General features: G+C 44.0%; 1 protein-coding gene across 2 annotated transcripts in view; it reads left to right on the top strand.

Moving 5' to 3' along the window:
* The window catches only part of MSN (moesin), a 72409-nt gene extending 51408 nt beyond the window's left edge, over positions 1-21001 (top strand). For both annotated transcript variants that reach the window (XM_032765921.2, XM_032765922.2), the window contains exons 3-13: positions 6534-6629; positions 7235-7509; positions 8182-8265; positions 10760-10906; positions 11751-11847; positions 13045-13208; positions 13755-13885; positions 14531-14691; positions 15279-15371; positions 16292-16525; positions 17640-21001. In XM_032765921.2, the coding sequence (XP_032621812.1) occupies positions 6534-6629; positions 7235-7509; positions 8182-8265; positions 10760-10906; positions 11751-11847; positions 13045-13208; positions 13755-13885; positions 14531-14691; positions 15279-15371; positions 16292-16525; positions 17640-17804 (1647 nt within the window). In that variant the 3' untranslated portion in view covers positions 17805-21001. The remainder of the gene's footprint in view (positions 1-6533; positions 6630-7234; positions 7510-8181; positions 8266-10759; positions 10907-11750; positions 11848-13044; positions 13209-13754; positions 13886-14530; positions 14692-15278; positions 15372-16291; positions 16526-17639) is intronic.
* The last annotated feature ends 3853 nt before the right edge of the window (positions 21002-24854 follow it).

Raw genomic sequence — 24854 nt, 5'->3', positions numbered from 1 at the left:
CACCATGTTGAGAGACTTGCAATAAAACTGCATTAGTAACAACGAAGCTTAAAGGAGAATGCAGATCTGGCTCATGTTGATCATTGCTCGCAGGGCTTAAATTCTCTGATTTTTTTTCAGAGCCCCCTGCACCTCTTTGCCCCCTTCCCTGATTCAGGGTTCCAGGTTTCAGTTGCAGGGGATCCTCAGGGCTTTCAGCCCCACAAGGGAAGGTGGCTGCTGGGGCTCCCAGGGGTTTAAAAATATTTACTAGAGCTTTTGCTCTGGCTGAATTTAAGCCCTGCTTGTTTATCATCTGATGTTTTGGAAGCTGGGCAGAGTCTCCTTCCCCCTCCCCCCTCAAATTCTGCTTCCTAGCCACATACTGTGCAGTGACCCCAAGCAGAAGACAAACAGTAATAATATCTCTTGACTTGGGAGCCCTAGTAGTCTCCCAAGTCAAGAGATATTTCTCATCTCTTAGACTGGGGAGAGAGAAATCTGATACTCTCTCAAGAAATCTTACTCTCTTGAAGAGCCTTCATGTGTGTCTCTCACCTCTTCCTCCTCTTCTTCCCCCTGCCGCCCCATCCTAAACTGTAAAATTAACTTGTTACTTCTAGGTAATGGCTCTGTTTTTCCAATTCAGGATACAGAACCATGAAGAATAGGTAACTTATGCAGGCTGGACTACTCTTTCCGGTTAGGGAGAGTCTTATGCTGCTGTTTTTATGTTGCATGCAGAATGTCTGTCTGAAGTGAAACATTACTAGTTTTAATTTTTAAGTGTCTTGACGATGTTAAGACTGCAGATCAAATTCCTAAGGAACAAGATTTCACAAAGCTGTAAAAGTTTCTCCTCCTGGATTGTGAGCCATGGCCATCAATTCAGATATTCTTCCAAGAAAGGCTTTTTGTGTCTCATGGTATTATCATGCATCCGATGAAGTGAGTGTTCACCCACAAAAGCTCATGCTTCAACACGTCTGTTAGTCTATAAGGTGCCAGAGGACTCTTTGCTGCATACCTGATTTATCTCATGCTGACAATAGAGGAAAGGGTGAGCATACTCACCACAGTTTCCTCTTTTTAAACTCCCCCCACCCACTGGTGCATAATATGCCCAATAACCTGAATGACTGAAATGGTGCTGTTTTTCCGTCTTCTCCCTTCCTCCCCCCCCCCCCAACTTAAGGGTAATTGAAGGAAAGAACCCCACTCCCAGAGAAAAGAAGCAAATTACTTTAATTCTTCCAATTGGCTCTGAATAACGACTTGACAATAGAAGTTAGTGGACCAAATTCGGGTAGTGCAATCCCATTGTTGATGAGTTTCAAGAAGCATAATTGAAGGCAGAATGATCCAGTAAGGTGTGGATTTTCTACTCAGACTATAAACCATTCACAGAATGGCATCTGTAATACCTTGTGTGACAATGATCCCATGTGAAAAGAGATTCTGTAATGGCCACTTGAAGCTTCCAATTCTAGCTATCAAGTTGAACATAATGAAAACTGTTAGTGGGCTGCTGGCTGGTTTCTCTCAGCAGAAGGCTTAATACCTTGACCACCTTCCTGCAAAAAATGGGGAGATGCTGTAACTTAAAGGCTTTCCTGGGAAGAGAGCAAGTGGTCCAACTTTCTGGTTGCATAACTAGAACCTAACTGTGAAAGGGGGGTTTAGGGTCAGAGCTATTGGGGTATTGAGACATCCCAGGAGAGGCTGGTTTGCTTGTAGAGGATTATTGAGAGAGCAGGAATTTTCAAAGTTGAAAGGCAAGTTAAACTGTGTGTGTTAAACCCCTAATTTTTAGAATTGTCACTCAAAATACTTGAGAATTAGCCATCACTGGTGTTGGCCATTTTGTTAGTGATTTAAAATGAGAAATTGAATGAGTAATGGTGAGAAACTGAAGAAAAACTTCCCTAAGGTAGATATCGCTTTTATGCATGTCAGTCAATGGCTTGTTCATACTTGTTTACAGGCACCTTTGGTGGCATATTTAATGCTCTTCAAAGCAGTAGAGAGGGGATGGCAGATGTCTAGGTTCACTTTTGTCATTGGGCATGCAGCAAATACAAAATCCTTTTGCCTTGTGGTTCTCCAGTAGTCAGAACTCTGGATCTGGGAGCAGTGCCAGAGACTCCATAGTCATCTTTTTTCCTTTAACTAGAAAGATGGAATGTATGAGCAACAGGAGCCTTATAGGGAAGCATGTGAAATTGGAGTAAGAAGCATTGGGTGTAGCAAGGGACTGAAGAAACTGGTATTGCCCTAGAACAGTTTTTATTTTTTTCTGGGGACCCAGTTGAAGAAAACTGATGTCCATGCCCCGGTGGAGTTGGGGATGAGGGTTTAGGATATGGGGGGGCTCTGGGCTGAGGCAGGGGTTGGAGTGTGGGAGGGGGTCAGGGTTCTGGGATTGGGGTACAGGCTCTGGGGTGGGGCCAGGAAGAGATTGGGGAGGGGCTCAGGGCTGGGGCAGGGGATTGGGGGCACAGGATTGGGGTGCAGACTGGGAGCTGCTAGAGGTAAGAGGCAGGCTTCCCACCTGTCCTGGCACCATGAGGCATGCTGCACCCCAGAAGTGACCAGCAGCAGTCCAGTTCCTAGGTGGAGGTGCACAAGCAGCTCCTGGCCAATGGGAGTGCGGAGCTGGTTCTTGAGGTGGGAGCAGAATGGAGCCCTGTGGGGGCTCCCCCCACCTAGAAGCCAGATCTGTCGCTGGCCGCTTTCAGGGCGCAGCACAGCGTTGGAACTAGTAGGCAGTGGCCTTCCTTATCTGGGCAGCACTGCCGACAGAACTTTATTGTTCCAGTCGGTGGTGCTGACCAGAGCTGCTTGGGTCCCTGGGTGCTGAGCAAGGCGACCCGGTGCCTTGCATGCTGCGACTCAGTACTGGGTTGTGACCTGAACTATGAAAAACACTGCCATAAGACTTGCATGTATATCTAAGAATGTTATTGCCACTGTTGCTATAGAGATTCACGCAAAGGATGAGTGTAAAGATACCTAGAGTGTGGTTATTTCAGTATAAGGTGGGAAAAGGCTTGATACAATTCTGATCTGGGATTTACTTGTGGCAACCCAAGTTTCAGTTGGGTTGCCACAAGCTACGGTTTTCATATATAATTGGCTTTGAAACCATAACTAGAATCTTGAGGATTGCTTTCCACCATCCTATAGGCAGATCAGAAACATGAAATCTATGAATAAATTCCTTGTATTATACTCCAGAGTTCTGTTAGTCAACCTGACTTAATATTCTGCCTGGTAAGGAGGAAAGATAGTGTTCTCTTGTTCCACGTACAAAGTAAGGCTATAAATACACAAGTTATCTTGTAATACAGCATATGGTCAGCTGTCTTCAAAATTCATTGTCCCTCATCAAAACAACCCTATGCATCTTGTCCATTTGCACCCTCCGTTCCTGCTCACTAAGAATTGTGTGAGGCCCCACAGGCAAACAGTTCATCAAATCTCCAAATGCTGTGTAGCCCTTTAACGAAAGTAGATTGGTAAGTGGGTGGCTAGCTGACAGGCAGACTCCTAGCAGCTGTAGAAATCAGTCTCTACCTTGATGATGATTTTTTCCCTTTGCCAAATAGAACAAACTTTTTTTATATGCAGTGGGGAGTCACTTCCCTCTGCATTCAGTAGAGGCTACCAGCATGCACAGCCGGTTGAAAAGATTTCGGATATGAATAAGTACATACAGCCTGAGCGCACACCTGGTCTAGCAAGCCAGAATGTGCTTGGCTTTACAGCTCACATAATTCATAGCACTAATTAGGTTGGTTCTATGCAGCATAGTGTCAGTATAACTTTGCAAAAAAGTTATATGGGGGTGGGGGGCGGAAGGGAGGGAATTAGATTTGTAAAGATACTGAGTTTGCATAGCTGGCTTTCCTTTTTGTCCCATCTGTTGTTGCTGTTGCTATTACTGTGCAGACTTCTCCGCTGTGGAATAAAAGTCCTTTTGTGCTATGGCCTCAGTATGATGCCATTCGGTTCCTTTTTGGCAGTTTGGCATGCTGAACTCCCAGGCTTAAGCTGTCGGCAAATGAAATTGAGGCAAGCAGACACATGCAGCAGTGGGGGTGAGCCACCATCCTATTCAAATGTTAATGATGCCTGAGAACAGAGCTCTCATTTTAACTGTATTCAAGACCCGTTCCTTCCCCTGCCCCACACGCTTATAAGCTATATAGAAGCCTGCAGTCTTAAATGCACTTCAGAAAGTCTGTTTAGCAGCATGCATTCCATTGTCTGACAAACATTTGCTTATGTTCCTATGACCTACTGTCATACTCCAAACCACTGGACCAGTCCCTCAACTCTTAAGCAAGTGGTGCTTACTTGGACAAATCCGACTGAAGTCAGAGGGACTGGTGCATAGGGGAGGATTGCAGTATGTGGCCCAATATTTCTTACTAACATTGTCTACCCTATAGAGGCTATATTAGCACAGCTATGTTGGCATAATTATGCTGGCATAACCCCACAGTGTAGACACAGCCTACGCTGACAGAAGGGATCTTCCTCCTTTCCACCATCTACTTAAACAATGGTAGCGAGGTTGATGGACTCATTCTTCCATCAATCTAGCTGTATTTATACTGGAGGCACTAGGTCAGAATAGCTGGGTATTGGTCAGGAGTATGGATTTTTCACATCTGATATACTTGACTTAATGGTAGACCAAGTCTGATAAATACTTCTTACCTGTAAACCCCTCTCCCTCTTGCTGTAGGTAGAAAAGCAGTAAGTGACCTAGCATTGTTCTCAGATCCAGCATTCCTTGTATTCTTAGGCTTTGGCCATAAAACCAATAATACCCTGAAATTTGTATGCTGCACCCCATAGCGATAGAACAGGATGGAGCGGAGGGCTTCCTAAAAATTCAGAGGAAGTGATTTTGAGAGGCGAGATCCCCATCAGCACTGCTTCTCCCTCAAGAGACTGTCCAGGCATCAGACAGAGTGGCAAGCAGGCAGTCACAGGGAATGGGTAAATCTGAAGTCTGACAGGTAGGATAGAGAGAGTGAGTGCCTTCAGTCTTGAGACACTTGGATGCAGTGTTGTTGGAGGGTCATAATTTTACAGAATAGCTTGAAAGACAGGTGGGTAAAATCAGCGGCTAAGAAGCTAGTGAAGATGATGGGGAGAGTGGGACATATATCTTTCTAGTTTTCCTGAAGTGTAACGTACAGCTTGGAAGCCGGATGACAAAGTTTCAGGAAGGTTGCCTGTGGGGGAATTTTTTAGCCTGTAGCATGTTCCTGGCTTATCAAAGTTCAGTTCTTTTGGTTTGGCAGTAGCTCATTTGTTCATGATCACAAATAACCCCCACCCCCTGACAGGAAATAGCATTACCACAGTAGTTTTCCACCTCTGGCAGGCTTCTAACACTGAATGCTACAATAGCTTTGTGAAGTCGTCTTCGTTTATATAGCACCAAAAGTGTGCTAGGTGCATGACAGAGGAGAGATCCCTGCATCAGGATTTAGTTATTGCATTGGTGGCTTGTCACTGTCTAAGGGGCATGTTGTGCTGCCTTACCCAAAGCAGTGCACTTCAGTGGAGCGACTAAACTGCGGGTGCGTGTGAGTAGGCATCATTTACGTACCAGGTAGCATGCATTGCAAATCTTAAGGGATGTGGCAGTTAACAGGACTGACTCTCTGGTCCATAGTAGAGTGGTTCATGGTATGCTCAAAAGTACGACCCTTGCATGTAAAAATGAGGAATGGTTCTGGAACTAGAGCCAAGACACATGCTGTCTACTCCTGTAGTATCTGCCATTGCCTTACCCAACCAGCACATATCGCTCCTTGCGGCAGTCGTCCTTGCTCGTTTGAGTGTCTAGTATCTCAGCATTTGCACTGTTGCCATCCAGGCTGAGACCAGGGGTCTAAGCTGTAGAGTTTCCCACCTGCAAACTCTCTGGAATCTACCTACATACAAGGGAAACCTTGGCCTTTGCTGTGGTGCCAAAATCTTAGTGTATCAATAACTTAGGGTTGCTCCATGCTCCAGCTTTTTTCCAGCAGGAGTCCTGTTTCAGATGGGTTTAGGGGGCATCTGAAATGAGTGAGAGGTGCTTAGTTCTTATTGGTGTTTGTCTTACTCAGAAAACTATTGTACAACTGGCAGCCTTCACTCAGGGAGGGAGAGGTGAGGGGGCATGTAAGAAGATGCAGCAGGATGGTAGTGATCTGCACCAGCAGAGCTGCATAAGGCATTCTGTTACCACCTGCCTCAATTTGGCCTACCCTAATTACCATCACCCTACCTCAAATTTGGCAGACTTTTTTTAGGGATGCCTCTTATTTCTCTTTATAAAAGATTCTGTAGAAGTGGTATGAAGTGTAGGGAGTCCACAAGGATAGTGGGTTCCTCCCCCCAGCCCCAAATACTCATAGTCAACAGGTGGAAGCTGGATTATTTGAGTCTTTTCTAAACTTGCCTACCCCAACACATTCCCAGGTAACCAGTGAGCCCATGAACGGTCAGCTGTGACAATTACTGGTGCACTCTATCTTCTCTTCCAGGTTGTGAAGACAATTGGGCTGAGAGAGGTCTGGTTTTTTGGACTTCAGTACCAGGACACCAAGGGCTTCTCAACGTGGCTGAAACTCAATAAAAAGGTTATCCAATTTGTACACTTGATGATTCAGTGCATTTGTTTTAACCATTCTTTTCTGGACTCTTGTCCTCAGCTCAATGGGATGCTCAGATCCTCCGTATGCTGCTTTGAATAGTGAACCTTGGTATATATAAACTTTTTTTGCTAGTCTGTGCTGACTGTTCCAGAATGGTTAGCACATCTGTGTTGTAGACCTAGCCAATCTGCTGTTCCTGGCCTGCAGTTATCCCATGCTTTATCCAGGCAGATCTAATGTGGTGGATCAAGGAAGAGACTTTATCCATGTGTAATACCTCTGGTGAATAAGACTCCTGGTATGGTGCCATCCCTAGGAAACACTGTGGTGCATGACTTACTGATAGGTTCACAATAGCATTTGGCAACTGCTAAGCAAATGAGAAATAATCTTGGCTAGACTGGACCAATTCCTCAGTTTCCAATGAATTGCTGAATGGGAGGATACTTTATGCTTTTCTGATTTGTGTGTCAGAAGGGAGGTGTTTTTTTGAACATACCTCTGTCTTTCTCACTCCCTTCTTATTACACACTGTTCAACTCAGCTGGCAGGCTAGCTCTAAAACTGGATGGTGTCATCTCTCACTCCAGGTGACTGCACAGGATGTGCGCAAGGAAAGCCCGCTGCTCTTCAAGTTCCGTGCCAAGTTCTACCCAGAGGATGTGTCAGAGGAGCTGATTCAGGACATCACACAGCGCCTCTTTTTCCTCCAGGTGAAGGAGGGCATCTTGAATGATGATATCTATTGCCCTCCAGAGACTGCTGTCCTTCTGGCTTCCTATGCCGTCCAATCTAAACATGGAGACTTCAACAAGGAGCTGCACAAGCCTGGCTATCTTGCTGGTGACAAACTGCTCCCTCAAAGGTATGCAGACTTCACCAGCCTCAGACCTCCCAGCACCATGAAATGCACAAGTGCTATATTTACTATAGCTTCACTGACTCTGACTTTTTGCTTGTTTTCTTAAATCCTCTTAATTATGATGGGGTGTCCAGGGAGCATCTTTCTGTAAGAGCAAGGCTGTTGCATTGCCTGCACCCCTGTCTATTCTCCCTGGGCATTTGCATTTTGAAGAGTGCATTGTAACTCAGTATAAAAGTGCAGGTAGAAACTTAAATTTCTGGGAATAATTGAAGATATTCAAGCAACGAAAGAAGGGGGGAACAAAGGGCAAAAGGGGTTCAATTTTGGCACTTAAAATTCATAAATGGGTATGATGGCTCAAAAGAAATGAGAAGCTGGATATCCTTACTTGGCTAAATATTCAGGGCTCCTGTCACATTACACTGTAGTCTGGATATGCGGCAGTGTTGTTCATCATCAGGCCAAATTGTTTCTTAACCCAATTAAATGTTCTAAGAGTCAACACTGGCCAATGAGGCCAGCATTTACTATAGAATTTCTGTTGGCATTGTTATACTGTGCATTGAGACATTTAGACTGACAGCACTGCATAGGCTCAGACTTGTGGCCTGTCTCTGTGTAGTCCCTTCTTTCATACTGACAGGATCTTGCTGCTCTTTTTTTCCTTTCTAGAGTTCTGGAGCAGCACAAACTCAATAAAGACCAATGGGAGGAGAGGATCCAGGTGTGGCATGAGGAACATCGGGGAATGCTCAGGTAACTGATCAAGATTCAATCTCACTCTGTTAGAATAGTGTGGTCATACTACGTGGTAGTTCTCACCTCCTGTAGATAAGGTTTGTGTCTAAACAAAAGATCATCCTAGGGCAAAAGCCTCTTATTCTTCAGCAAGATGGCTGGAACAATAATAACTCTCTTGTCTGTCTCAGCCAGTATTTGCTAAAGCGATTGTAAACTTGCTAGCCAAGTGAAACTGAACTTTTTAAATAGTTGTGTTATAAGAACACCCAGACTGGATCAGACCAATGGTCCATCTACCTCCGTATTAGCTGGCACTGGCCGCTGTCAGATGCTTCAGACAGAATGGCTAGAACAGGGCAATTTCAAGTGAGTCATCCACCTTGCAGTCCCAGCTTCTGGCAGCTGGAAGTTTAGGGACCTTGTCAAAGGTTTTTAGCGTTAATTTAACTACCCTCTAGTCATCTGGTTTAAGGCCGATTTAAGTAATAGGTTATGTACCATAGTTAGTAGTTCTGCAATTGCACATGAGGCCTTTCAGAATCCTCAGGGAATACCATTTGTCATGATGACTTATTTGTCATGTTTAACTCGTCAGTTTGTTCCAAAACTACTGCTATTGACACCTTGATCTGGGACAGTTGCTCAGAATGGTTTGGGTGAGGAGATCTGCCAGAGATCCTCTGCAATGAAGACTTCAAATAATTTTTTAGTTTCTCCACAATGGCCTTGTCTTCCTTGAGTGCTCCTTTAGCATGTCAGTCGTCCAGTGGCCCCACTGACTTTGGCAGGTTTCTGCTTCTGATGTACTTGGCAACAAACTTTTTCTTTCTATATCTTCAGCTAGTTGCTCTTCAAATTCTTTCTTGGCCTGCCTTTACACTTGATTGCCGGGGTTTATGCTTCTCTATTTGTCAGTAGGATGAGTTCCAAACTTTTTTTAAGGAATTTTTTTTTGCCTCTAACCACCCCCTTTACTCTGTTTAGCCATGGTGGCATTTTTTGGATCCAATTTTTTTGTTAAATTTGGGGTATACATTTAGTTTGATCCTGTAAGGTGTTTGTTTTAAATGATTTCCATGCAGCTTGCAGGCTTTTCACCCTATTTTCCATTTAACAAAAGTGAGGAAGCTTGTATCATTCTCCCCCCCCGCCCCCTTTTTTTTTTTTTAAGTTAAGTGCTACCATAGTGGGGGGGTTTTAGTATTCCTTGTCCCTGCCAAGAATGTTCAACTTAATTACATTATGGTCACTATTACTGATTACTTCAGTTACAATCAGTCACCTCTTTGGCCAGATCCAGTGGTCAATTTAGGACTAAAGAATTGTCCCTCCCTTTTGTGGATTACAGCAGTGGTTCTCAACCATGGGGCCATGAGAAGGTTTCAGGGGGTCTGCAAAACAGGGCCAGTGTTTGGCTTTCTGTCCTGGGCTCCAATGAGTAAGTCCCCCCCTCATGGGGCTGAAGCCTGGGGCCCTGGTACCTGGGGCTGAAGATGAAACTTCAGTAACTTAGCTTCATGGGGCCACATATGGCATTCGGCCCCAGTTAACTGCCCTGCTTGCTACCCCTAATAGTGGCCCTGGCTTTTATATGCAGAAAACTAGTTGTGGCACAGATGGACTGTGGGGTTCCTGTAGTATATTGGGGGCATGGGGGGGGCTCAGAAAGAAAAGGTTGAGAACTCCTGGGTTTCAGGACCAGCTGCTCCAAGAAACAGTCCTTTACTATGTCTAGAAATTGTGTCTCTGCAACTCTTCCTGAGGTGACACATGCCTAGTCATGGGGATAGTTGAAATCACCCAGTGTTGTTGTTTCCAGCCTTTTGTAGCATCTCTAATCTCCCTAAGCATGTAATCATCATGGTCAGGAGATGGGCGTTGTATTCCTGCTGGTAGCCTCGTGGTGTTCAGGCATGGAATTTACCATAGAATCTCAGTGGAGACAGTTTGATTCATTTGAGGATTTTTACTTTGACTCTGTCATACTGTGTCACTGCCACACCAGTATGACCTACTTTCATTCCTATATTTTGTACCTTGGTATTACTGGGTCCCACTAATTATCCTTCTACCAAGTTTCCACTACTATATCAGTATCCTCATGTAATGCCAGGCACTCTAGTTCATCCATATTAGTATTAGACTGCTAGCATGTGTGTATGTAAGCACTATTATATTGTCAATGTTCAATTGCTTGCCTTCATGTGTTTAAATGAGACTTTTTTAAAAACATTTTGCTTAATTCTCACTACCTCCCTCATCTGCTTTACCAGCTTCTTTCCTATCTCTTTACTAGAATGTAAAGTTCCCCCTCTAATGGAAACATCCCACCTGAACCATATGCTCCTCTGGCTTTTGCCCAGCCCGTAGTTTAAAAAATCCTCTCTGCATTGTCATGCTCTGAGGTGTTAGACTAGTCGATTGGTTAATGGCAACAAGGCAGTAAATTCTCTATTTTTGGCTTATCTGGTTTCAAATGTGAATATCTGCTCTCCTTTGCATGTTTTAGGGAAGATGCCATCTTGGAGTATCTGAAAATTGCACAGGATCTGGAAATGTACGGCGTGAACTACTTCAGCATTAAGAATAAAAAGGGCTCTGAACTCTGGCTAGGTGTTGATGCTCTTGGACTCAACATTTATGAGCAGAATGACAGGTAACAAAAGGGCATCTCTCAGTTCACTGCCTCCTCTCTTGTGACCCTTCATTCCACAGTGCAGATGGAGCTAACACACAAACTTCCTTCTCCAAAGCAAAGGAATACTTTGAAGAATCAAGTTTTTGGACCAGATAGCTGTTTCTCACTCAGCTACACAGGAGGGTGGTTCAGTTTGTTGGGATGATGCTATTTGCGGTCTGCAAACTCCTCCTCCTCCAACCACATCCTCGTGGCTCTTGGTGATAAACCTTATGATTCAGTACTCTGGATCTCCTGCATAAGTACAGCTGTTCACTATCATAGGGTAGACAGACCAAGAAACTGAAATTAGGCATTGATCAAATCCCATTGAATGGGGTTTGGTTAAAGACTGAGCTTTCAGATCTTAAGGAAGGTCTAAGCTGAAAATGTTGCGGCTGTGCCACTCTAACAACTAAGTGAAGACAGTGGGAGAGCTGCTCCTGCCAGCGTAGTTAATCCACCTCCAAGAGGCAGTAGCTATGTCAACAGGAGAAGTTGTCCTGCTGACACCATATGGCCTGTACCAGGGGTTAGGCTGGTATAACTATGTTGTTCGAGTGTGGATTTTTCACAGATAAGTTGTAGTGTAGACCTGGCCTTACTTTCTCTAACCGGGGAGAAGGGTTGAAAAGCTGTCAACTCCTGTTCTTGTATTTTGTTTTTTACATACCTCTTCACTCTTGTTTCTGGCGTCGGCTGGAACTGGGAATTACTGAAATACTAAGAGCCAGTTTGAGATTTCCAGCGCAGTGTTCTAGACTAAGAATTTGAGACAGCTTGGGGTAACATCTACTAAAAACTTCTTTCTGTATTATTGCAGGTTAACACCAAAAATTGGATTCCCTTGGAGTGAGATCAGGAATATTTCATTCAATGATAAGAAGTTTGTTATCAAGCCCATTGACAAGAAAGCACCAGTAAGAAACAGTGCTCAGACATAAGTCTTTAGCGTTTTATACATAGAATTGGGCTAAACATCTTTTACACATTTAAATACTACCAATCTAGTCAATTCTAGAACCTTCTGTTGGCATCATAAGGCATCCACATATTGCCAAAGTAATACCTCAAGCATTGCAGAGCAGGCTTAATAGTATGTGGGTAGATGGGTTGGCATGGGAAGGGGGTTTATACAATGGCTATTGTATGTAGTTGTCCACTTCTGATTTGATGACCAGCTGCCTTACATCGAGGTGAGAACTCAGCAGTAATTTTCTTCCCTGTTGATGTGCACTGAAGAATCTTACTATTTCTGATAACCCAAACAAATCTCATTCACTCTGGAAAAATCCAAAGTAGAATACATTTCTAATCTCTGCAATACTGGAGAAAATGAAATCAAGCTGTAGCTCCTTGGCTTGCCCATATACCTATTTATATCTTTCTTTCCCTGGATGGAGTTACTGCTATTTGGAAACCACCTTGCAGCTGTTGTACCTCATTCACAAAATGAAGATGCATTTTTTCTTCCCCTTTTGTGGCATAAGAGGAAACCTTCTATTTCACATGTCAGCCAGAACATTACAATCCTAGTTGAATAGAAGGAGTAAGGGTGTGAGACCTTGTGGTTCACCTTTATATGATCCTAACAACTTGTAGAATGTCTCAGAATGTAGAAACTCTTCCTTAAAACCAGACACTGAGGCTTGATAGAGGAATGCTTTAACTGAGTTTTGAGTATTTCTGCACTGCATGCATATCCGCACAACTGAAAATCCAGTTCCAGTATGCACTAGGCAGAACATAAGCCCTGAAGATTTTCTGAGGCCAGAGACTTGAACTGCACCATCACTGGGAATCCCAGGAAAACTGACAACTATATAGTCTCCTTGTAATCTCCAAAATGTGCTTGTGCAGATACAGCTGTACGAGATCTGTCAATCTTCATAATCTAAACCAACTGTTTAGTGCTGCTAATTCAAGGCACCTGACCCATGTCATCAGGCACCTGTCTGTGCTGGGTATAGGTGTTTGAAATCCATTTTTATTACTGGTAATGGGCTCCCTCAGACACTTGACATTTCTTTTATGTGCAAGGCTGTTATTGGATACAGAGTTGTTTGGCGCATGCTTGGGGAGCGATGAGTCTAACGCGGTCTCCCATCTGTCCCAAGGACTTTGTATTCTATGCCCCACGATTACGGATTAACAAGCGAATCCTGGCACTGTGCATGGGGAACCATGAGCTCTATATGCGCAGACGTAAACCAGACACCATTGAGGTGCAGCAGATGAAGGCACAGGCTCGGGAAGAGAAGCATCAAAAACAGATGGAGAGGTGGGTACTGCAGGGCTCTGAGTAACTAGTGTTTGTTTTTGAGTCCACTGTTAGACTGATTAAAGTAGGTTTACTGGAGCAGAAATGAACCTGAAGAGATGATGTAGAGGGCATTCCTTATAAATATGACCCTGTGTTGGACTGCCTTGGGCAGCTCAAAGCGTTTCAGGCCTATTCATATCAATATCATGATTCTGAATCTTAATATAGTCTGTAGAGTCAACATTTCAAATTAGTCTGGATTGTCCAAATAGGTGACCTACACAGGTCAAGCGACAGCCCTGTTTATCTTCTACAAATGAGAACCTACCTGACACAGTTCACTGTTTGCAGTGGTTGTCAGTGTCAATCCCAGGGCTGGAAGAAGAGGGGGGGGTGTCCCCATCCCCCAATGGAAGTTGGTTCAATGAAAGACATTACTTCACCCATCTCGTGTCTCTAAGTCATTTGCTGCTTACATGCTCACAGGTCTGCTATTATAAAGCACTGAGATCTTCGAATTGTGGTTTAGATTTAACTGCTGTACTGTAACTTTTCCCAAATCAGAGCTCTGCTGGAGAATGAGAAGAAAAAGAGGGAACTGGCAGAAAAGGAGAAAGAGAAGATTGAGCGTGAGAAGGAAGAGCTGATGGAACGACTCAGACAAATTGAGGAGCAAACCAAGAAAGCTCAACTAGGTATTAGGAAATGTGCGTTGGGAGAGACTAGAATAGTCTGGTTCTATAGGGCCTTCATTTGGGGAAAAAAAATAAAAAAAAAATTCCACAATTACCTACTCCACCAACCAACTTACTTCCATGAGCTGCATAATCACATGGTGCTCTGGTTCAGTTGGTGCTGATAGACTTTTTTTTTTTTTCCCTGTGTTACCTAAGGGGGGAGGTGCAAGATACTTCACCACAGATGGCTTTCCTGTCCTTTTCCTGAACTCTTACCACCTCAAATGATGGTAAATGTGGTGTGGCCAAAGCATGTTGCTGTATATTTGCTGCTTGGTTTAATTAACGCAAAACAGGAGCTTGAGTTGTCTGGTGCTTTTTAGAGACAAATGGTTCCAACCAATGGTAACCAGATGGTATTTGAAGCTAACTTTAAAAAAAGATGTAATTTTGGGGTAGGACAATGCAAAACCAGACTGTCTATGCAATATATTTCTAACCTGTTCACCAATATTTACTCCCACTTGTTTACCCACATTTCTGTGTTGGGAATGAAGGGCAAGTGTATGTCATGGGGGAAGGAAGCTTGCTTTCCTGCATGGATTCTGCGCTTGGAGGATCAGAAAGACTATCTTTTCCTCATACTTTGTGTCCTCACTTCAGAATTGGAAGAACAGACCCGCAGGGCACTGGAGCTAGAGCAGGAAAGGAAACGAGCCCAGGAAGAAGCAGAGAAGCTGGCTAAGGAACGCAGAGAGGCAGAGGAGGCAAAGGAAGCCCTGCTGAAAGCATCCCATGATCAGAAAAAGACCCAGGAGCAGCTGGTAAGCAGCTTTCCTGAACGTTTAGCAGTGGGGGAATAGTTTTACTGCAGTTCTAGACCTTCGGCCTCAAAACTGGGTGAGTTATGTAGTCTAGTCGTTGTAGCTGTAATAGGGCCATAAGCTACTACTTAAAGAAACTTAATTGCATTTTCTGAAAAATGCTGGTGTTTTACTGTGGGCTCTATTTGAGCTGCTTTTTGTATGTAGTGATTGATGGAGAATACCTTCCAGTAACGTCCATATATGTGCGAACTAGTCAAGCTGGGTACTGAGAGAGCAACTTCATGGCCTTGTTTTAGAACCTTAAAGTTAAGGGAAGAGAAGGAGGAAAAGACCAAGCCAAGACCCACAGTTACAAGGTGGGCATAAGGCAACTAACAATGTAGCCATAAGTGGCTCTAGGTGTCTTTCCCTTGCATCCCTGGAAATCTGTCTGGCACCAAAAGAACCCCACAACCCTTCCCCTTTGGTTCTAGTCCTCTTATTAGTGTGGAAATAGAACTTGCAGGTTCCTGGGGCTTTAGGGGCCTAATATCAAAAGGGAATTGGCTTTCTCTCCTATTAAAAATACCCTATTACTTCCACAGGCAGCTGAGATGTCAGAACTCACATCCAGAATCGCACAGCTGGAAATGGCCAGGCAGAAAAAGGAGAGTGAAGCCTTGGAGTGGCAACAGAAGGTATCAGTGGAGCCTAAATACAAAAGTATAGCTTTTGGCCTTAGCACAGTATTCCTCTTCTTACTGTAGACTGGCCTGACTCTCTGACCATGTCATGCAATTAATTGTATGACCCAAACCACAAGTCCTTTACCATGCAGAGAGCTCTTTAAAATAAGACTCAGAACACTCTTCAGCAGAAAGGAGGGAAGCCAATGTGTGGTAAAGCTCCAGTTATCAATTTACCAGTTATTTCCTAGTTCACCTTGCTAGAACCAGTTTTTGGATCAAAAAGTGGTGAGAGTGACTTATGCAGGTAAAATCCAGTAGTTGCACGCAGCTCCAGATTCATTCAGTGTTCCTAAAGTGAAGTTGTTCAAAAGAATATGCAGAAAATGTCCATCTTGCAACTTAAATGGACAGACATGGGAATTATCCTGTGGGCAGACTTAAAAAAGATGGATGCACTTACACACTTATTCATGCCTAATTTGTGTGCAGACTGTGTAGTTGCAGATGCCCAGGGCTGTTTTAAAGTATGAGTATACACAGTGCAGGATTTACAGGTGCAGGTTGGGTATCTGAATACCTAAAATGCATACAAATATATGCACATCTGCACACGCCTAACTCTGCAGTACTTGTACACAGATGGCTGCCCAGATTATCTAAGTTGCCTTTAGTTACTACAGATAAGATACAACTCCCCTATCAAAACTCTGAGGTGGTTGACCGTATTCTAGCTCCACTAGTGTATGATAGTGCCTGGACAGCCTATGAAGTCTCACTTGAAAGCGCTTCACCCAAAGGGGTTATGGACATTCTGAAAGAGACATCTGAACACAGATATTCCCTCTTTTGGGTCCCTTGGACTATAAGGAAAGCCTTTGAAATGGGTTCTCTTTCCCACTAACCCACTGAGGGATGTTGCCCTTCTGCAGGCTCAGACAGTGCAGGAGGACCTAGAGAAGACCAAAGAGGAACTGAAGACTGCCATGAGCACTCCTCATGTCACCGAACCCATGCAGTCTGAGAATGAGCATGATGATGAACAGGATGAGAGCGCTGCGGAGGCCAGTGCTGAACTGAAGGCAGATGCCACCATCAAGGACCGCAGCGAGGAGGATCGCACCACTGAGGCGGAGAAGAACGAACGGGTTCAGAAACACTTGAAGGTAATGCCAGGGGTGGGGTCGGGGATATCTGCTGCTTCTGGGCTGCTGTTTCCTTCTTGCCTGCCATGCTCGGGCAGCTGTAGTGGGGACTAAATGCATCTACTGAGGAGTAGGTGCCACAATCTCATCAATTCAATACATAGCAAGACGTAGGGAGAGTGGGGGAGAAGCTTGCCCCTCTCCCGCCCACTCCCATCCAATAACCATTCAAACCTCTTGCCAGTGAAGTGTACTTGTGTATTGCAAAGAAAAGCATCTGTCAAGATATTCTACCCACTTGAATCCTGCTGGCCATCTGACAGCTGTTCAGTGCTGTCTGGAACAGGATGAAGGACTTGGTTCAGTTCCTGTCAAGCAGGTGTCCATGCCAGTCTGCTGCCCTGTTGGCTGACTACTGAATTGCACTGCTCAGCCCCAGTAACGGTCTCTCAAAGGCAGGTTTGAAGCGCCTTTTTGAGAGCAGCTCAGGGAAACCCTGTCCTATCTGTCCAGTACCTACACTGAACTGCAGTCTGCTGGGTGGTGTCTGTTTAGTGGTGGTGAACGAACAAGTGGTGCTCTGTGTCCAGCTGTGACTCACTTACTGGCTGTCTAGGCTTCTTCACCTGCAGATCAAGGCAGAAATATTACTGCATTGTGCTGTGGCGATGCTAGAAAAGTGGCTGGAATCTGCAGTGCCTTTCTAATGGCAAGGGGTTTGCCATTTTGTTCACTATTTAAATAAATATCATTTTTAAATCTTGCCGTTGTTCTCCCTCTCCAACTCAACCCCCCACGCCATGGGAAAAATCCCTTGCTAGAGAGCCCCAGGGGGCACACCTTTTTGGAGTTTTCATCTTTTTCCTATGTAATGTTATGCCTAACTTTAGTCCAGGCTACTTCATACACTAGATGAAACCTAGACTTGTGAGCAAAGGGTGTGATGTCATCACACTTCCCACACTGAAAATATTGGGGGTGAGAAAATACCAGATTAGGTAGGCACAGGGTTTTTCATCTCAAAGGATAGTGATCTTTTGGGTCTAAGGCCTACTTTACCTCTTGCTGATCCTACAGCTCAGCACTGCTGCATGTGCTGGCTTGTAACCCTACTTCTGTCTTTCTCCATCTATAGGCTCTTACCTCAGAGCTGGCAAATGCCCGGGATGAAACCAAGAAGACAGCCAATGACATGATCCACGCTGAGAACATGCGGCAGGGCCGTGACAAGTACAAGACCCTCCGCCAGATCCGGCAGGGCAATACTAAGCAGCGCATTGATGAGTTTGAGTCCATGTAAACTCTCTTGCACCTGCTGTCCCCTCTTTCTTGTCCTCTCCCATCATTCACGTGTAATCGTGCTGCGCTGGAACCACTACAGAAGAGTGACCATGGTCTTTATTTATCGAGTTTCGTGCAGTCTCTGCAGTTCAGCAACGGAGGAACAAACAAAATATCCATGTTGTCTTGGGCAGGGTGGGGACTCCAAATCTGAAATTGGTTTTTGCTTAGCTGGGTAGAGTCTCAATTGCACATGGCTTTGTACTGTTCACTGAAACAATTGCATTGCTCTCTGGGTCCACTGGGAGGAGATGCAACCAGACACTTCCACTGAGTTACATATGGTGAAAGTCAGCAGTCTGACACACATGCCTTAAAACAGTACTTCAGTATTAGAACTGAGTAGCTAGGGGATAGATCGCTGCTTTAATGCAAGGGTTTGGTTTTAATTGAGTTGGGGGGGGGGTGTTGGGAAAGAAGGTTTGCTTGAAAAGTAAGGGTTGGAAGTAAAGTATAAATGTTGTTTGTAAAAGACCAAAGCTTTTTCTGCTCTCCAAATTTGAGCAAGGCAAACAGATCATCTGAACTGTCAGTGTTAAAATTTCTTGAGGGATCCATCAGACTTCTTTTTAGTTATGAAACTTTTAGTTTTCTATTCCTGAGTCCTTTGGAGTGATCTGGACGTTTCCATTAAAGTAACTTGTTTTGGAGCAGTAAATTACCTAGTCAGCGAGGAGAGGGGTTCCTCCTCCACAGTAATTCTTGTTCATTGCCATTTGTTGTGCCATTGACAGGCAGTAGCAGAGACTGTTGGAGGGGCTTTAACTTCCACTAGTGACCCCAAACTAGAATTCTAAAGGAATAGGCAAATATGTGAGGGGGAAGGCAGGGAGAGACTTAAAAACTAAGTAGTTCTTACCAAATTAAAATGTAGCCACCAAAAATCATGACTGAGTATGATGCATTTATTCTTCTCATGCAGATAACTTCCAGAAAAGGCCTTTTCACCATAAATCATTGGTGCCTTATGACTTGTGCACAGATGCATATTGTAGTTTAGGGTTTTAATAAGGTCTTTAGTTTAAACTAGGAAAAATGACCAGCAGCTGGGGCCCGCAAATACTCAGTGACCTAAGGCTTTTCATTTCACATCTGATTCATCTGTTGCAGGTCAGTGCCTTCATCCCTTCCTGCCATCTCTTCTGGTTGGGAAGAGAAGATACCTTGCTAGCTGTCTGTCCTAAGTAGAATCCTCTTTTTCTATTGACAACTTAATTGTCACATGATAGCAGCACACTTAATTTCTAACTCAAATCTGTCCTCTCCTTGGAATGATATTGTGTCCTTTTTGTCTGTGGCCCTGAGAACAGAAGTTTCTGTCCCTAGTGATGAGGTGACTTGGTCCTGAGCTAGCTGTTACTGTTTTACTGTCACTTGTTGGACAGGAGAACAAATGAGTCATCCAAATGGACTTGTTATGCATTCCTGTCTGTTATAGGGAAGATTCAGTGTACACTTGGCAGGAAAGAACCATGTATGTTCAGGGTTGACTTGGACATGGCCTTTAATTCTTTATAGAAGAAAATGAGGGGAAAATGCTCCAGTTTTAGAAGAGCCCTTTTAAAATTCAAATCCATCTAAATGGACTCCCCCTCTCCCCTGCTCTTCACATCTTAGCTTAAGACTGTTGCTACTTAAATTTGCAGCCTTCAGCCTGGCTGGTAGTATGTTCTTGTTGCATAGATTTTGGAACATGCCAAGCTTCAGCCCTGTGGGAGCTTCCCACCGCCTTCTCATCCATATAGTATCACCATTATTGGTGGTATAAAGAAAATACCTGAAAACTTACACTAGAGCTCCTCAAAACTCAAACCCCTTCTAAGGCAAACTAGAAGTGGTCCAGTGGAGTGTTAGTGATGTGGAGAGAAGATTGCCAGAAAGTCAGTGTTAATACAAGCCGGCAGTATTTCTTCAGGAATCTCTTGTGCTGCTTGAAATCACCACATCTGTATGAGTGATTTTTAGAGAAGCAGTATCTGTTTGTTTGCATAGAGATCCCTGCAAACACTGATCAAGTGGACCTCTGTTGGTAGCATAACCTTAATGTAGGTCCTTCCAAATGTCCAGTACATGCATTTTTGAAGCACTTTTGTCCCCAGACACAATGTGCCTTTAGGAGTGAGGAGAGGGAAACTTTCCATCAACCAAAAAAAACTCGCAAAACACCCCAGTGCTTTGAAAGTTACAAATAAAATTGCAGTTAAACTTGTCAGAACTTATTTGCATATTTCTTTACTGAAGAGTTGTTGGCACTGATTGTGAGTCTCAGTAATGAGAGAACCGACAACAATTAAACTTCACTTCTGGTGCTTTAAACCTGGTTCTCAGCAGTTCTGCTCTGTCTGTGACAACTACTGGCTTTAAGTCTTTTATTGCATCTTTAACAGCTTCCTTAATGAGAAGATGCACAGTGCCTGGAGTATGTTTGTTCAAGTAAACCTCTTTCTGTTGTGATGAGTCACAGAACACTGCTGAACTCCTGTGTTATGTTGACATGACTTCTGTGTTTGTCACGTTCTAATTTCAAATGGTCCAATATAGGAATAGAACAGTTCATACCAGTGAGTCCACCTAACTCCTTGTGTAGTTGTTTCAGCTGTGCCCTTTCCTACCAGTATTATATTCCAGTGGTATCTAATGATATTTGATTTCAGTCTTTCTAGCTATGCACAATTAGAAAATATTAGTCATGGGGGGAGGAGGAGATGTTTATAGTCCCCTCGCCCTCTGAAAATGTATACTGTATTGTAAAGAGATGATATTTTGCAAGGAAATTAATGTAAGATGCTTTCAGTATTATGGTGAGATTTCTAGACACACTTTTTTTTGTTACAATACATTGAGCAATTTTTTCTCTCCTCCCTCCCCCAGTTTACTACTTGGATATGGAGTATCCTCTTCAGGGGGTTATCCTATGAAGTGTTTGCCTGCCTTTGTTATTTTGTTGCTGTAAATTATGTCTACATGGTTTTTGACCAAACTTTTTATTTTGGTTATATTAAAACAGCAGTCCCTTGGGGCTTGTGAGGTAACTCATGGGCCCATATGGCTAACCACAGAAAGAAACTTGGTATCAAAACACTTTAGTTTGGAGGAATTTGTTAAAGTCCATGTCCTGTTCTTCCTTCAGTGCCAATAAAGTTTAGAGAAATTAAATCCTTGGTGTATCTGGGTTGCTGTGCTTTCTATTTCAAGCCTTTCCCCACCACTTCCATTTCTGCCACTGCACCGCCATGCTCACTTGCAACAGTCTGTTACCATGGAATTCCAACCTCTCAGCATTAACACATTCTGTAGTTCCTTCCTGATGCACACAGAGGCTAGGATGGAACCCACAAACTCTTGACTTAAGCTTAGGGTTGGAGGCCAGGTCTCCAGAGGGTAGAAGTCAAAACAAAGTCACAGGATTGTACTATCCTTAACATCTGCAGCTGAGAATGACCTAAGGTAAAAAACCTGATATGTCTAAAACTGCTTCCAATTCAGGGAAGAATCTAGAATGGTTGGATTTTGAGTTAAAATTTTCACTTGTTTCTGGTTTGGAGACATAGTTGCTTCTTTGCATCAGTAAGCCACAAGAGGGCAGCATAGATTAGCCTGTTTTTGGTTTTTTGTAGCTAAACTCCTATGTAGTGGGGATTTGAACTTGGATTTTTTTCCCCGCAAGCTACCAGTTGCGTGTTTCCTCACTCTCCTCCCAAATTTCAAAAATGTGTATGTTTGAGATTTTAGGGATGAAAAAATGCTGAAAGAAGAGGGGGATGTTACATATGCTCGCTCTCCAAGCTGAGTGTGGGCAGTTTAGTTTCCATACTGAGAGGAGAGTCATAATTGGGAAGAGACAATGATCATCTTAGGGATTTGGATGCGACTAGAGAAGAGCTTTCTGTACAACAACATTGCCTTTCTGCACCTCAATCTCCCCATCTGTAAAATGAGGAGGATAAAGATCCTTATTCTTGATGGTGCTTTGTGATCTATTGGTGAAAAATCATTACAGAAGAACTGACTGTTGCTGGTCTGTTGTACTTAATAGGAACACTGGTGGTCATGATTTTGGGGGTCAGTGACACTTCCTATCCCCTCTGGTGGGTTGCAAGCATGTCTCTAGAACAGCCTTCTTCCTCTAAGGCATAATTGCATGATAAAGGATCATGATAGGTGAGGCTGCCAAGTAAGGATGGAATTTTTGGCCTACAGTTTGCTCAGTGTGCTTGTTTTCTAGGAGTGCTCCCAATTTATAACTAGATTATTGGAGTCAGCGAAGAAGACCAATTGGTTTGAGACTACACTTGTGTCTTAACTGTTTGTTGTTTTAAATCACTGTAAATATGCCTTGTCCACAGTGGTGGAGTCTTAGATGCCTCTTATTGTCCAATCAAACATACCACTATATGGCTGCAGGAACAATACAATATTGACTTTCTGCTAAACAAGTACCAAATCCTTATCAAACATCAGGATTATGGCTGAATGAACCACAATGGTGTAAGAGGCAACCTTGTATTAAACAGTGTCAAGTGTAGCGGATTAGATATGAGCATCAGCACAAGTGTGGGATTCAAGAATGGATGCGTGTATGTGAATGTACTTTTAAGACAGCTCTGATCGTCTACTTAGTCAATCATGTAAGTGCAGTGACTTCAGTGGAGTTAACTCCTGACATACACTGGTGTGAGTAATCCTTAATATCTTCACTGGGGACTTGTCTCTAAGGGTATGTCTATACTAGCCATCTGATCGGCGGGCAGCAATCGATCCAGCAGGGGTCAATTTATCACATCTAGTCTAGATGGAATAAATCAACCCCCAAGTGCTCTCCTGTTGACTCCAGGGCAAGAGGAGGAGTGGATGGGGGAGCATCAGTAGTCAACTCACCGCAGAGTAGATCTAAGTACACTGACTTAGCTGAAGTTGTGTAACTTAGATTGAGATCCCCCTCCCCCCCGCCCCCAAGGTAGACCAGGCCTAAGCCTATGGAAGAAGTGAGAGCACTTTCACTGTCCTGGAATGGGAAACTAACCCTAAATAACCACCTTCTGAAAACTCTACCCATTGGGGAAGAAATGTACCTGCAAACAGATGTGGAAGAGTTGAGTTAAGGCTGCAAAATAGCTTTCATTACAGCACCCTATTTCACATGCTCCTAACGCTCTAAAACAACCGGGGCTCATATTTTCCATGCTTGGTCTCTCAAAGTATCAAGGCTCAACATCCTCACCCCAATCCATTTGTAAGTTACAGAAAGGTAACTTTGTGTAGCTTAAATGGTAACTGGTGCTTCTAAAAGTTGCAGCAAAAACTTTAAACTCTCCAGGGGTACAGTCTAATCATAATCTTTAACATTTTTATACAGTGCTTTCCATTGGCATAGCACTCTATGAACATAGAGCAAATGCTCTTTGCTCTACTTGAAACAGGGAGGAGGGGTGAATTTCCTTCTCCTTTTGTCTTACTAACTTTCCATTCCTCACTCTACTGCTAACCCCAATAGAAAGAGAACAAAATGTAACTATAAAGTTGCTAGTTCTGCACCATGTTAATTTGCTTGTTTGTTAGATCCTTGTCACCTGCCTTGTTAGATAGTAAATCTCTGAGGGTGGATTGTATCTCTGTACAGTGTCTAGCACAATGGGACCACAGTCCTAGTTAAGGCTTCTGGGTGCTAACGTCATACATAATGCTGACCTGAAATGTCAGCATACCCCAAACATACACAAAGCTGTGCGATTTCAGGCAAGTTATGGCTATCCTGCCTGTTACTGTGTAGAATCTGTGCCCTTGTTTTGTGCAGGTGACATTTCAGATTTCCTGCTGGTATGAAGCAGTTGATGTGATCTAGAGCAGCTGACAGTTTCAGAAGCTCCCATTTAAGAAAGGGATATTAGTCTGTACAGCCCTAAAGAGTCGGTGTGGGCATTATGTGCTAGCACTGTTGAAAGGAAGACCTTGTGGAGAGGTAGGTAGTTAAGTGCATGTGTTTTGATGTGCAGTTTTGTGGGATGGTCTTTGGTACTTAGCAAGGACTGTACAGTGGTTAGATTTTAGTATTAACGATTCAAATAGTCACTTTTCTCTGCTGAGCTCTATCCTGCCTATTCCGTGCTCACATACATGCTCTCTGCCTGTCCCTCTACCCACGTGTGGTGAGAGACAGCTGAAGCCTTAGTCCTGCCTCTTCTCCCTTTTGCCCCATCTCTCTGCTTACCCTTCCTGGGATTTGTCCCTTTTGTGTTAACCCTCTGTTGGGATGTGAGAAGAAACAGAAAATCTGAAAGATGGTTTTTATCTGGTTCAGTGTATAGAAGCTCCTGCCCCGCAGCCTGTTCAGAGAGACATATTTCTCTGTGGACAGTTGGGCAAACCACGGGTTACAAAACACAAGGTTCTGATTTAATGTGTTGGCAGGGTTGAAAGTACAGTAACTTAAGTGATCCAGGGTCAGGCCCCTGGGACAGTCGTTCCCAGGCAGGTATGTCATGTCTATGTCTATGTCCAATCATCCTCCCAGTGCGGTGGGTGGTCTCTACCTAAAGCTAAGAACTAACTGGTAAGGATGGTTATTGTGGGCTGTTTGTCACAGAGTTATAGACTTTAACGTCAGAAGGGACCATGATGATCATCTAGTCTGACCTCCTGTGCATTGCAGGTCACAGAATCTCACCCACCCTCTCCTGTAATATACTCCTAACCTATGTCTGAGCTATTGAAGTTCTCAAATCATGGTTTAAAAACTTCACGGTGCAGAGAATCCTCCAGCAAGCGACCCGTGCCCCACGCTGCAGAGGAAGGCAAAAAACCCTCGGGGCCTCTGCCAATCTGCCCTGGAGGAAAATTCCTTTCTGACCCCGAATATGGAGATCAGCTAAACCAGGAGTCCCCAACACAGTGCCCGTGGGCACCATGGCACCCGCGGGGGCATCTAAATTCACCCACATCCTGGCTGGCAGTGGAGCATCCGCTGAATTTCTGTGGCCTTTCGGCCGCGATGCCTCTCGATGGTGCCACT

Source organism: Chelonoidis abingdonii, chromosome 8, assembly GCF_003597395.2.
Source record: "Chelonoidis abingdonii isolate Lonesome George chromosome 8, CheloAbing_2.0, whole genome shotgun sequence".
Classification (NCBI taxonomy): domain Eukaryota; kingdom Metazoa; phylum Chordata; order Testudines; family Testudinidae; genus Chelonoidis; species Chelonoidis abingdonii.
This window is presented reverse-complemented; position numbering and strand designations above follow the sequence as displayed.